The following is a 13,339-nucleotide window of genomic DNA, read 5'->3' on the forward strand; positions in this document are numbered from 1 at the left end:
GGAGAGGTTCCTGTGGGACACAGGAATGGGAGAGGAGCCGGGAGAGGCTCCTGTGGGACACAGGAATGGGAGAGGAGCCAGGAGAGGTTCCTGTGGGACACAGGAATGGGAGAGGAGCTGGGAGAGGCTCCCATTGGACACATTTCTGTTCACAAACCCACTGCCTGGGCAGGTCTCCCATTCCTCCAGCACACAGCTCCGTGCAATCCCTGTGCTGAGGTGGTGCTGCCTGCAGCATTCCCAACACATCCCTGCCTGGCCAGGGCTGGCAGCTGCCACTCACCTTTGGGCTCTGGCGGTGGCATCAGGCCCAGCCTGACCTTCTCCTGCAGCTCCTTCTGGGCCTCTCGCCGCGTCTGGCGCCGTAGTTTCTTCTGCTCCTTCTTTGTTAAATACACGCCCAGGGTCACAGGGGTGTCACTGTCCACTGCATGGAAATGGGATCGTCAGGAATGTGCTCCAGGGGAGCCGAGGGGACACTGGCAGTGCCATGCAGGGGCTGTCCCGGGCTCCCCCTGCCCAGCTCTGTTTGGAGAGGTTGGGTTTGGTTTAACAGCCAAACCTCCCAAGCCGGGGCCGTACCGGGGGGGTTGAGCTGGGCCGGGTGCTCCACCAGGTTTGTGATGCCAAAGTACTCGTCTCTCTTGGAGGATGTCCCGCCTTTCCTAGAAAGGAGAGAGTTTGGGTGTCACAGCAGAATTCCCAGCCCGAATTCCTGCCTGAATCCTGACCCAGAGCCCGATGGGCTGGAGGAGACCCTCAGTGTGAACGTGCAGGTGTCTCCCCAGTGGAACATCCACCCACATTTCAGGGTCTGGAGGCAGGTCCCCACATCTACCACTGACAGGACTTGCATGGAATGGTCATGAAACAAAACCAAACCTCAGCTTTGGGCCACAAAATCCCTCCAACCCCATGGCAGCTCCCTACAACAGCCCCCCGAGAGACTCTGGGAGCAAACCCAGTGCCCACCTGGATCTCGGAGATGAGAGCTGGAATTCAATGCTCAAGCAGGAGCCTCTGGCCCAATTTCCCACAGACCCATCGTGTCTCCCCTGAGCAGCTCCCAGAGCTCCTCCCGCAGAAGAACCACCAACACTTGGGAATACTCACAAATCCAGGCCGTTGGGGATGATGTAGGAATCCCACCACTCGATCTCTGGGATCTCCCCCTCCTTCAGCTCCTTCTTAGGGGTGATCAGAGCCAACTTGGTGGAGGTGTGAATCCCAGTTTTCCTGGCAGCCTGGGAGATCTCTGCCTGCAGCTTTTCTAGCTGAGCCTGAGAACAAGGAGGAGGAAAATGGCACAGAAAGGTCATTCCAGAACAGCGGAACCTTCAGGAACAGCTCAATGTGGATCATGTACTGATTTATTTGGGTTTTTAAACAATCTGACAGAGACTGCAAGAGAAACCACACAGCACCTGATGGGGAAGGGAAGCTCCCAAACCTGCCAAAACCTTGGTCTTATTCCTGAGCCTTTCAGGAGCACGGAACAATCCCAAAGGATTGTTTAGGAACAATATAGGAACAATCCCTATAGGGGCCATACCTCTGGACTTTTCTAATGAACCTCTTCTCTCCTCTTCTCCCCAAGAACTTGGGTATTTTACCAAAATTCCTTTAAATCTCCACCTCTCAGCCAGAGAAGGATCTGTTCTCTTGGCAACTTTAAATCTTTTGACAAAAATAGAGATTTTGTCTTTCAATGGGTGAAGACAGCAGTGAGAAAACCCCTTGCACACGCCTGTGCTCACCTGGGCACCCACCATTCCAAGAAGAACAGAGTTTTTAAGGGAAAAGCTTCAGGTGACTTCACTTGAAAACTCCTAAGCCAAAAGCCACCCCAGCTCCCTCTCTACCCCAGGAGAGGAGAACCCCTCTCCTGCCCGTGCAGGGCGAGGCCTCCAATACCTTCGTTCGCAACCTCTGGGCAATCTTCTCAAATTTGCCTTTTTCGTGGAACTTGAAGGTGCGTTTCTGCCGCTGGGCCGGGGTTATGGAGACCCGGGGGTCAAAGTACGTGTTGGACTCCATGTCCTCCGAGGGCTTTTCCTTGAGCTGCTGTTTGAACTGCTCCCTCTTCACAGCCCGGATGTTGGCTTTGAGGGTGGGCATGCGGTGGGTCAGCTCGATCTCCTTCCCGGTCGCGTCCACCGTCCGGCCCTGCTCGTCCAGGATCAGCGGCGTGGGCTTCGTCTGGTCCTTCAGCTCCACCTTCCTGCGGGCAGGACGAGACACACCGTGTTAAAAGGTGAATGCAGTATTAATTCAAAGGAAATCTCAGTTTATTTCCACGGCTTCCGCATTTTTACACCTCACCCGTGCCGCCCCAAGCGACTCCAACCTTGTGTGCACAGGTTGGGAGCGTTGCCCCAGGAGGAGGAACCTCCATTTCACTTCTTTGATACAAAATTTATCCCTTCAGCAGCCATTAGGGCCATTGCTGGGGAACCCACAGCACTGGAGAAACCTTTGGCCCCCCCTGCCTGGCGCTGGGTACTCACGGCGGCGCGATGCCCATGGCGTGCAGGTTGGCCAAGCCCACCATGTTGGCGTTGCCAATGAGCCCTGGTTTCAGGGCCAGCTGGGCCTGGATCCGGGCCTGCAGCTCCGCAGCTTTCCGGGCCTTCTCGATGGCATCGTTCATGAAGGTGGCTGCCTGCGAGGGCTGGATCGTGTTGCCGATGGGGAGACGTTCCGACTGCGACGAGGAGGAGATTTTTGGCTGTTGGCAGAGAAGGGAGTTTTGCTCTGAGCCTGTTCCAGCACACCCAGGCCAACAGGTTGCAGCTGGAACAGGGACCAGGGGCCACGTGGGCTTTGCCCCTTGCTCCCAGGAGGTACCTGTGGTGTGGGAGGACTGATGAAACTCAGCTGCTTTTTCCTCTCCTCGATCTGCCGGGTGGCTGCCTCCATCATCTGCTTGATCTGGGGAGGAAAAACACACACAGTGAGTCTTTCTTTGCTGTTGGCAAAGGGATATGAGTGAGGATAAAGACTGAACCACGCTGGCATTCGGGATCTCTGGCACAGGCAGGTGCCACGGCCCAGCTGGACTGACCTGCAGCTTGGTCAGCATCCCCGGGCTCTCTGACGGCGGGCCCGGGATGACCTCAGGCTCATCCTCAACCTCCTCGAACCGTGGTATCCGCCGCTTCTTGACGCCAGAGGATTCCTTGGATACCTCAGAGTCATCACCAAACACATCCTAATGTAAAGACAGAGGAGAAAAGCGTGGTTAGAACGGAGTGTTCTCCTCATGGGCCGGGATTTGAGGTGAGAAACCAGCACGTGGCTCAGCTCCGGCTCCGAGGGGCAGAATTCCAGGGTGGCACTGCAGGCTGAGCCCACGCTGAGCCCCTGCCCTGGGCCCCCAGCAGAGAAACATCAATGACGTCCATGCAAGAGCAGGAGGGACAGGAGGCATCGCAGGGACCCGCCTGTGTGACAGCCACCACCTTCCCTCACGTGGTCAGAGGTGGCTTTTGGCACTGAGCACATTTAAGGTCTAAGCAACACAGAAAGATGGAAAAAACCTGCCCAGAGCTGACCTGACTGGGATAAAAACATTTCCACATCTTCCAGCCACTTGAGAGGGTTTGGTGAAGGCATCTGAGCTGTCCTACCACGTCCTCCCCAACAGGAGGATGCTGCCCCGGACCCAGGGAGGGTCGGGACACCTGCAGCATTCCCTCAGGCTCCGAGCCAGGCCACTCCAGCTCGGATCCAAGGCTGGAGCTGCTCCAGAAAAGCAGAGCTCAGAGAGCACACGGAGCAGTGACCCCATTGAGGGGGTTCCCAGCAGTGTGAGCTCCCAAAACAAAAGGCACGGCACGTTTTCCGTGCCAGTTTTCCGGCCAGGCCCAGCCCAGCTCCTGAGGCTGTGGCCATGGATTCCACCGTCAGTGACTGGTTTGTGTGTGCAAACCTGGATCTGTCCGTGCCCTGGGCTACTGTAGTGTGTGTGTGTCAGGGTGTTATTTGAAAAGAAAATATACACACCGGTTGTAAGCGTTAGTTGCAATCCCTTCTTCACTACAACGGTTCGTATCCTACAAGGACACTTCCTCAGCCACACAGGTACTTCTTGGAAAACCTACAAGTTCAAGAGAAAGGACTTGCCCATAGTATAAAGTGTGGAAACCATTCTGTTCAGTTCCTGACCTTCCCAAGCAATGACCTACCCCAGAGTGTCCCGCGGGGCGGGAAGCGGCCGAAGGCACCGGGAATGAATCCACTGCCCCACGCCACGGGATCCAGGTGTGCCAGGACAAATCCCTCTCCACAGCCTGTGCCGGGGCGGGGGGAGTCGGTCTGGGAGTGCCACCATGGCCTGACCACCTCAGGGACCATCTCTGTTCCCACAGGGTCAGGACAGACCCAGGGTGTGATGGAAGAGCTCCAAGAAATGTGATTCCAGAGACAGGGGTGAGGATTTGGCAGAAGGGACACCTGTCCCTATGCCAGGAGCCAAGAGAAGAAGGATCAGTCTGTGCTGTCACTGCCCAGCCCGGCTTCTGGCTCAGCTGGGAGCCAGAAACACCACCAGGGCTCAAGCCACACACCCCTAATGGGGAGGGGTCCCTGGCTGCACCCCCAGTCCAGTCCTGCTCCTGCTGCCAGCACCAGATCCCTCTGCCAGATCCCCTCTGCCAGCAGCAAATCCCTCTGCCAGCACCAGATCCCCTGTCAGATCCCTCTGCCAACACCAGATCCCTCTGGCAGTGCCAGATCCTTCTGCCAAGCACCAGATCTGTCTGCCAGTGCCAGATCCCCTCTGTCAGATCCCTCTGCCAGCACCAGATCCCCTCTGCCAGATCCCTCTGGCAGTGCCAGATCCTTCTGCCAGTGCCAGATCCTCTCTGCCAGTGCCAGATCCCCTCTGCCAGATCCCTCTGCCAGCACCAGATCCCCTCTGCCAGCACCAGATCCCCTCTGCCAGCACCTGCTCTCGTGCCACCCGAGGCTGTCCCTGCTCTCCTGCCACCCCCAGGTGATGGCACTGCCAACGTCCCCATCTCTCCCATCTCCCTGAGAGGGTCAGGGGAGCCCCTGGACCCCCATCCCTGCTCGACCCTCACACTCCCACGGCCTTGGGGACCAGCCCAGCACCTCCTGCCGTGGCTGGGGGAAGAACAGCAAGTTCCTAACGGAGACCAGGGAGGGGAGGCAGCTGCTCCCAACGCTCCCGAAGAGATGCAGATCCCAAGCGGGATCCTTTGCCCCACCGAGGTCCAGTGCTGACTGACAGTGCCAGGGAAACATGAGCTGCCATAACACAGGAACCTCAGGAAGAGTGAAAAGAAAATCACCTTGAGTGGGAGCAGCACTAAAAGGGAATGTCAGACTGGGCAGAGTGATGGGAAATGCAATTCCAGAGGCTGGTGGGAAAAGTCCTCAAGAGAAGAAAGGAAGTGAAAAGAGGTTTGGATGCATGAGCCTTCCACCATCCCTGACAAGAGGGAACCACCAGAGCTATGGAATCCCAGCTGGAATTAACCCTGTGCTAGGACAGGGGTTGTCAAAACCCACCTATTGTTGATTCTGGGTGGAAAAAGGGAAGGAAAACCCACCAGATCATCCAGCACAGAGCCCCACGTGGCACATCCGGGCATGGGAGAGCGACGGGAAGTCACTGGGAGCAGCTCTCCCAGGCTCCCATGGGAAACACAACCGTGAGGAGCACGGAGGACAAGGGAGAGGGATCCCTGTGGATTCCCTCCACTGCACCAGCCTAACAAAGACCCTCCAGGAAAGCCAAAGCCAGGCTTCCACCTCGGCTTTGGGAAAGAGAACCGCAGGGTAAAGGCTCACACACTTCAACATGGAGAGGAGTCGTTTCTCTTGAACATTCCGAGCTGTACCTCTCTGGAAGAGGAGAGTGTGCCAGAGCACCAGTGCTGCCTCCAGGCCACCCAACCGCAGGAAAAACCAATCCACAGTCAATAATCAATAACCGATAATCAATAATCGATAATCACCTTCAGCTCCCGCTTGCGGTTCCGGTCGCTGTTGGATTTGGAATGCCGGGAGCTCCGTCCCTCCTCCACTGCCTCGAAGAGCTTGTCCACAAATCGCAGGGTGGAATCGTCCAGGAAGGGCTTGAGGTGGTCTGGAAAAGAGGGAAACCCCATCAGGGAAGAACTCCCAGCTCAGGGTGAGCAGGAGGATGGAGAATCCACAGAGGTTCCTCAGGGGGATGGAGAATCCAGAGGTTCCTAGGAGGCTGTAAAACACTAGAGTGGAAGGGTGGTTTGACCCTACAAACCCAGCGGGGCCTGTGGGGCTCCAGAAGCCTCTGGGATCTGCAGGTCCTGTTGTCAGGAGCTTTTAAACTGAGGGACTGAGGGACTCCAGGCCTGAAGCAGGAAAAAACTGGGGCTGTAACGGGCTAAAAAAGCAGTCCAGGTCAAATCACCACTTCCAGGAATTAGTGTCCACTTCCTCAGGGTTCTTTTGTATGGCGTTCCAAGGCTTCCCACGGTATCCCACCGCACGGATTTGCCCGGAGGGAGCCCAGGAGGATTCCTGGAGACCCAATTGCCCTATGCCCACCCTGGGGACGTACCGGCCGCTTTCTTCTTGTCCATGCCCTTCCCAACGCAGTTGAGGGCGGCCGTGACCACGGTGGGCTCTGAGAAGCCCAACACCCTCTTCACCGTCTTCTCGATCCATGGCTTCAGCTCGTCCAGCTCCCGCTTGGACAGGGCCATCCCTGATCCCTGGCGGGAATCCCACCTGCAGAAGGATATGGAGAATCAAACAGGGCTTCCCCCACGCCACTGGGGTGGATCCCTCGGGATCGGCCCCAGGAAAAGCTCTCAGAGATGACTTTCACTGCTTTGATTTTATTCCTGGGGCTAAAAGCCCCCTGAGGGTCCCTGGAGCTGCTGCATCCCACCTGTTCCCTCAGGGATAACAGGTGGACACCCCGATCCTCTCCCACAAACAAGGTGGGAATGTTTGCTCTTGAGATGTCTCTGAGCTCCCCCCGACCCAGTGCCCAAGGCCCCTGAACCCCCCAAATCCCAGCTCCATGGTTTTGGAACTGCTCCCACATTGTCCCTTCCTGTGAGGGCAGGAGCCCCTCTGAGCCTCTTCCCCAACATTCCCTCTCCAGCCCCAAATCCGGGATGTTTCCTGGCCCAAAATCCGGGATGTTTCCCAGCAGCCACGTCCCCCCCACCTCCCGTGAGCTGTAAGTGGCTCCAGAACCCAACTGGATCTGGGAAGAGCAGGGAAAATCTCCTTAGGGATGAGCTGGAGCACAGAGTTCCCTCCCCACGGCAGCCCTGTGGAGCCAAGAGGAACACTGGGGCTGTGGGAATGCATACCCAGCCTGGAACTGGGAATGGGGAGCTCAGGGGGTCAGTTATCCCTCCTGGAACTGGGAATGGGGAGCCCAGGGGGTCAGTTATCCCTCCTGGAACTGGGAATGGGGAGCTCAGGGAGTCAGTTATCCCTCCTGGAACTGGGAATGGAGTCCCTAAGGAGTCAGTTCCAGCCCCCTTGGATTTCGGATTCCAGGACGTGACTCCAGCGGTTCCCGGGTTCTCCTCAGAGCCCAAAACTTCCGAGTACGTCCCTAATTAACCACAGGACTCGGGTAATTAGTGAATTAGCGCCGCTCCAGCCTCCGCGTCCCACCTGAGCCCCAGGGGCAGCACCACCTCCGGGGGTGTTTTCCCGGCAGGGCAGAGCCGCGGCCGCAGCCCCGAGGTCCAACAACCCCCAGATAAACGCGGCTCCGGCGGCGCAAACAGAATGACAGGGGCAGACAGACCCGGGAGGCTCCGCGCGCGGGCCGGGCCCGGCGCCGCCTCCGCCGCGGCCTCCCCGTGCCCCGCCGCCCTCAGCCGCTCCCGTCCCTGCCGGTAGCGCGCCCGCTGCCCCCGCTCCCTCACCGCGCTCCCGTTCACTCTCCCCGTGCGCCTCCCGTCCCCGTTTCCTCTCCCCCGTCCCCTCACCCCGCTCTCGGTCCCGGGCCCGGCCCGGCGGCCCCTGACGGTGACGGCGCGTCGGGGCGGAAGCGGAAACGGCGGCGCGGCGCGTGCGCGGCGGGCGCGCGGGGGACGCCGGGAAGAAGGAGGAGGAGTGGAAGGGGGGGACCCCCTTCGGGCTCCGGCCCGCCCGCGTCACGTGACCGCCGGGCAAAAACGCGCTCCCCGCGTGGGCGGAGCTTTGTCCCGCGGAGCTCCGCCCCCTCCCCGCGGGCCCCGCCCCCCGCGCCGTCATTAAACCGAGTCAATTAACGGGGTTTTATTAGGAGTTTATTGGGTTTTATGGGGTCAGCAGCCCAGCCACGGGTCCTGCCGGTTGGTCCGCGACAAGAAGGCGATCTTGCGGGCCATCTCGGCGCAGTACACCCGCCGGCACGCCTCGTACGCCAGGCGCCGCCGCTTCTTGGTTGGCTTCTCGTAGTACCGGGAGCGCCGCACGGCATCGGTGATCCCGTCCTGCGCCAGGATCCTGCGGGGTGGGAGAGACACAGGGGTCAGGGGGTCACCCGGCATCGGCCACCCCGTCCTGCGCCAGGATCCTGCGGGGCAGGGATGGGATGTGCGAGGAGGGAGGAGGAGGAACAGCCCCCCCCTGCACCGCAAGCACCGGGAACAGCTCGCTGTGTTCCGGGAGCCGATGGGCCGGGGGACCCCCGGCTCCCACAGGGACCCCGGCGTCCCCCAAAACCTCCCCCAGCCCCCCGTTTGCCCCCTCCCCGTAACCTGTTGAGGACTCCGTAGGCCGCGTCCACGTTGCCGTTCTGCACCATCACCGTGCGGGCCACGAACCGCGCGTGGTTCGCCATGGCTGCAGCGGGACCGGGGGGTGGCACCGAGACTGGGAGGGGACGGGCCCTCCTGTCCCACTCCCCGGGACGCGACAGGGCAGGGACCCCCTCCCCGGGGACACGGACGGGCCGGTCCTTCCCGAGGGTCCTTCCCGGGACCTCCCTCCACCCCCGGATGGTCTCGGTCAGGCCACCCCCGGTAATGTCCCGGCGTCACCCGGAGGATCTCGGTGACGGTGTCTGTCCCCGTTCAGGTCCCGGTGTCTTCCCAGCTCTGTCCCGGCTCCTGTCCCGTTCCCAGCCCTGTCCCGGTCCCTGTCCCGTTCCCAGCCCTGTCCCGGCTCCTGTCCCCGTTCCCACCTCGTTCCCGATCCCGATCCCATTCCCAGCGCTGTCCCGGTCCCTGTCCCGTTCCCAGCCCTATCCCCGTTCCCAGCCCTGTCCCGGTCCCTGTCCCCGTTCCCAGCCTGTTCCCGATCCCGTTCCCAGCCCTGTCCCGGCTCCTATCCCCATTCCCACCCCGATCCCGTTCCCGTCCCGTCCCAAACGGACCCCGGCCCTGCCGCGCTCGCTCCGCTCCGACCCCGCGCCCAGACCGGAAGTCTTTGAGGAGCGGAACTTCCTGTGGACGGAACTTCCGGTGGGGCCGGGCCGGGCCGGGCCGGGCGCGGGGGGCGCGGAACCGGGACTTTGGGATTTGGGGCACCGAGACGGAGTCGGGGCCCGGGGCAGAGCTCAGGGGTCACGGCGGGGGGGGGGGGGGGCACACGCAGGGCCCGCTGAGGTCCCGGGGCTCGCCCTCCCCCCGGTTCTGCCCCACAAGGGGCACTGGGGGGGCACTCGGGGGTCCCGCTGGGAGGGGACAGGGCGGCCCTGGGGGGCGGATCGGACCCCCCTGGGGACAAGAAACCCTCCCCCGCGGGGGCAGGACGGCAGCCAGGGGACAAGACACCCCCTCTCCCCCTGGGACACCCTCCCCCCCCCAGGGGACAGGACTCCCGCCGGGGGACACGACCCCCCCCCCCGGGGGACAAGAGAACACGACACCGGATGGCCCCGGCCGCTCCCGCGGCGTTTATTGCTTCCAGCAGGGCCGGCTGGGGGGGCAGCCCCGCTCGGGGGGGCCACACCCCCCCCAAGGCCCCCCAGGCACACTTTGGGGGGGGGGCCACAAACCCCCCAGGCCCCCCCAGGCACACTCGGGGGGGTCACACTGTCCCCTGACCACCCCACACCCCTCGGGGGGTTCACACTGTCCCCAGACCCCCCCACACACCCCTCGGGGGGGGTCCCACACGCCCCCAGGCCCCCCCACACCATGGGGGAAGGCACAAGCCAGGGGGGTCCTGGCCCCACCCCGGGATTGGGGCTCGGGGGGGGGAGAGAGGTGGTCGCGGCCCCCCCCGCCGCCCCCGGTCAGTGGCCCCCGCCCGCGGGGTCTCCCTGACCACCGGTACAAAACAATCCAAAAGAAGGCAAAGCCCAGAAATGCAGCCGAGACCCCCCCCGAGCCGGGGGGGGCGTCACTCGTCCGGCGCCGGGGGAGGGTCCTGGGGGCTCCCGGGCTGGCAGCGGGGAGTCCCCGCGGGCTGTGACGGCCCCGCTGCCCCCTCGGGGCTGGCGACGGGGGGCTCTCCGGGCGGGCGGCGGCAGCGGGGGGCACCGGGGGGGCCGGCGGGGGGGCGGCGGCGAGGAGGGGTCGCGGAGGGGGGGGCGGCGGCGTCCGGCGAGGGTTTGGAGGCCACGTGGGGGAACCAGAGGCGCAGCATCACCTCCACCTGCAGCAGCGTGCCCAGGTACCGCGCCCTGCGGGGGGGGAGAGACCCCCGGAGACCCCCGTCAGTGCCGGGCATGGGGGCACCACGGCCGCGTCACTGCACCCCCCCTAGAGAGACTGGGGGACACCCCCCTATTCTGGGGGACACTCCTCCATTCTGGGGGACACCCCCCATTCCCAGGGACACTGCCCCCAATTCTGGGGATACTCAACCCATTTTTGGGGACATTCCCCCGATTTTTTGGGGACACCGAACCCATTTTTGGGGACACTCCCCCCCTCCCCGGAGAACACTCCCTCCATTCCTGAGGGACACCCCATTCCCGGGGGCTGCTTCCCCCATTTTTGCGGACACTCAATGCATTTTTGGGGACACTCCCCCCATTTTAGGGACACTCACCCCATCTCTGGGTTCTGCAGCACCCCGATGATCCGCTGGAGCCGGTCCATGGCCACGCTCTGCTGGAAACTGCTCAGCCCTGGGGGGCCCCAAAAACCCCTGAGTCCTCAAGGTAGGGGAAAGGGGGACATGGGGGGACAGGGGGTGCAGGGGGTGCGGGTTTGGGATAGGGGGTGGAGGTCGTGGGGGGACAGGGGAGTGGGTTTGGGGGGACAGGGGATGTGGGGCATTGTGGGGGAGGGGTGAGGGGGTGGGTTTGGAGGGGCTGGGGTGCAGGGGGGGCGGGTTTGGGGGGCAGAGGGTGTGGGGGGTTTGAGAGGACCTACCTCTGTCGTAGCGGCCCCGCCGCAGCCCCTCCAGCAGCTCCGCCAGCGGGCGGATGAAGCCCCGGAGCTCCCGGCACTGCGAGAAGGGGAGAAGGAGGAGAAGGAGGAGGAGGAGGGTGACTGGGCTGGACTCAGACTGTGGAGGGGGCATCGTGCCCCCCCCAACCCCCTTATTTCCCCCTCACCCCTCCAAACCCCCTTTATCCCCCTCCGAGCCCCCCAGTCTGAGGGGAAACTGAGGCAGCCCCAGATGCCTTTTTAGGGCACCAAAACCCCCCCAGCTTTGGGGGTGCCCCTTGTTTTGCTGCTAAACACTCACTTTTTGGGCAAACAGGCGATCGCCGTCGCTGGGGGGGTCGTCTCCCCCCTCTCCCTTCCGTGGCCGCTTTCCCCCCTGGTGGGGCGACGGCGGCGACTCGGGGGGGGTTCGGTCGGGCCCCCCCGGCCTCTTGCGGCTGCGCTCGGGTCCGCGGGAGCCCCGGGGGGACCCCTCGGCCTCGCTGTCGGAGGAGGGGGAGCCACAGAAGCAGGCGCGGGCGGGGGTCTCCATGGTGGGGGGCACAGGGGGGGCCCCCCCAAGGGAGCCTCTCCCCGGGCTCAGCTCTGTCGGGGCCGCCCAGCCGAGCCCGCCTGGGGGAGGGAGGAAAACAGAGGGGAAAAAAGGGGGATATTGGGCAAAAGTGGAAAACAGAGGAACTGCCACGTTCTCCCACGGGGGTGTCGCCCCCCCCACGCCCCCTCAGTGACACCTCCCGCGCCCCGGGGGGGCAGACCCGGCACCTCCCGGTCCCTTCACCCCATCACCTGCCCCCAGCCCCCCCAGCACCGAGACACCCCCAGGCAGGAGCCCCACCATGATGAGGACACTTCCCCTCCCCCTGCACCGGGACCGCTCCCTGCCCGGTCACGCCGGGTCCCACCTGCTCCCGGCTGCGGCGGTGCCGGTGTCCCCGTGCCGGTGTCCCCGTGCCGGTGTTGCTGTCCCCGTGTCCCGGTATCACCGTCCCCGTTCCTGTCCGGTATCAGTGTCCCGGTGCCGGTGTCACTGTCCCTGTGTCGCCGTCCCCGCTCACGGTGCCAGTGTCACTGTCTCGGTACCGGTGTCGCTGTCCCTGGCCCCGTGCTGGTGCCGGTGTCCCCGTTCCCGTGCCGGTATTCCTGTCCCAGTGCCGGTGTCCCGGTACCGGTGTCCCTGTCCCAGTGTCGCTCTCCCGGTGTCGCTGTCCCGGTGCCGGTGTCACTACCCTGGTGTCCCTGTCCCGGTGCCGGTGTCCCGGTCTCTGTGTCCCCGTTCCGTTCCCGGTGTCTCTGTCCCTGTGTCCCGGTCTCTGTGTTCCCGTTCTCGTGCCGGTCACACTGTCCCGGTGCCGGTGCCGGTGTTCCTGTCCCGATCTCTGTGTCCCCGTCCCGTCCCGTTCCGTTCCCGGTCCGCCCCGCCCGCGGCGGCCCCACGCGGACACGTGCGCGCCCGCACGTGCCTCGTCCCGGGCCCCGCCCCGCCGCGCCCCCATTGGCCGCCGCGCCCCGGCAGGGGGCGCGGCCTCCCCGCGTCCGCCCCGCCTCCCCGCTGTGATTGGTCCGCGCCGCTGCCCGGCGCTGATTGGCCGGAGGGCGGGGCCGTGGCCACGTCCCTCCGCGCGCCGATTCGGGGTCCCGCGTGAGAGGGTCCTTAGCCACGCCCCCTCGACCACCCGCCAATGGGCGGCGGCCTCGGCGGCGCGTCCCGGCCAATGGGCGGGGCGGCCCCGCCCCCGCGCCGTTACATAACCGGGGCAGGGCGGCGCGTGCGGACCCACGTGGGGGCGGGGCGCCCAAGTGACGTCACCGCCCGCTCGTGGGAACGGGGCGCGGCTTCCCGAGACAGGGGGCGGAGCCTTGTGTAGGGGCGGAGCTTCCCTGGGAACGCGTGCAGGGGTTTCCCCGGGGCCCCCCCGCCCATGGCCCCCCCTCCTCCCCCCCCCCCCGACCCCCCCCCCCCCCCCCCCCCCCCGCGCCCCCCAGCCCCCCCCCCGGGCCCCCCCAAACCCACAGTGCCCCCCAGAGCC

General features: G+C 63.9%; 3 protein-coding genes across 6 annotated transcripts in view; all 3 read right to left on the reverse strand.

Annotated features, from left to right (window-relative positions):
- Positions 1-8,037, reverse strand: part of PRPF3 (pre-mRNA processing factor 3) — a 10,244-nt gene extending 2,207 nt beyond the window's left edge. The window contains exons 1-10 of the mRNA XM_027702831.1: positions 7,971-8,037; positions 6,572-6,741; positions 5,985-6,115; positions 3,065-3,211; positions 2,848-2,931; positions 2,508-2,728; positions 1,915-2,221; positions 1,114-1,280; positions 583-665; positions 284-427 (exon numbers count right to left, since the gene is read on the reverse strand). Coding sequence (XP_027558632.1) covers positions 284-427; positions 583-665; positions 1,114-1,280; positions 1,915-2,221; positions 2,508-2,728; positions 2,848-2,931; positions 3,065-3,211; positions 5,985-6,115; positions 6,572-6,716 — 1,429 coding nt within the window. The 5' untranslated portion in view covers positions 6,717-6,741; positions 7,971-8,037. The remainder of the gene's footprint in view (positions 1-283; positions 428-582; positions 666-1,113; positions 1,281-1,914; positions 2,222-2,507; positions 2,729-2,847; positions 2,932-3,064; positions 3,212-5,984; positions 6,116-6,571; positions 6,742-7,970) is intronic.
- Positions 8,038-8,247: 210 nt separating this feature from the next.
- Positions 8,248-9,403, reverse strand: MRPS21 (mitochondrial ribosomal protein S21). 4 transcript variants are annotated; one of them, XM_027702823.1, is made up of 3 exons: positions 9,344-9,403; positions 8,727-8,811; positions 8,248-8,472 (listed from the first exon to the last, which is right to left on the reverse strand). In XM_027702823.1, exons 2-3 carry the CDS (start codon positions 8,807-8,809, stop codon positions 8,292-8,294), a joined length of 264 nt encoding a protein of 87 aa, XP_027558624.1. In that variant the 5' UTR covers positions 8,810-8,811; positions 9,344-9,403; the 3' UTR covers positions 8,248-8,291. The 4 variants fall into 4 exon arrangements, with proteins under 4 accessions (XP_027558624.1, XP_027558626.1, XP_027558627.1 ...); XM_027702825.1 differs by having other exon boundaries at positions 8,727-8,820; positions 9,365-9,392; XM_027702826.1 differs by lacking the exon at positions 9,344-9,403 and adding an exon at positions 9,311-9,329.
- A 638-nt stretch (positions 9,404-10,041) lies between these two features.
- Positions 10,042-12,775, reverse strand: CIART (circadian associated repressor of transcription). The gene is made up of 5 exons (XM_027702797.1): positions 12,215-12,775; positions 11,614-11,924; positions 11,295-11,370; positions 10,969-11,047; positions 10,042-10,597 (listed from the first exon to the last, which is right to left on the reverse strand). Exons 2-5 carry the CDS (start codon positions 11,842-11,844, stop codon positions 10,315-10,317), a joined length of 669 nt encoding a protein of 222 aa, XP_027558598.1. The 5' UTR covers positions 11,845-11,924; positions 12,215-12,775; the 3' UTR covers positions 10,042-10,314.
- Between the last annotated feature and the right edge of the window lie 564 nt (positions 12,776-13,339).

The sequence above is a fragment of the Neopelma chrysocephalum genome, unplaced genomic scaffold, assembly GCF_003984885.1.
Source record: "Neopelma chrysocephalum unplaced genomic scaffold, ASM398488v2 Primary Assembly neopelma1_197, whole genome shotgun sequence".
Classification (NCBI taxonomy): Eukaryota; Metazoa; Chordata; class Aves; order Passeriformes; family Pipridae; genus Neopelma; species Neopelma chrysocephalum.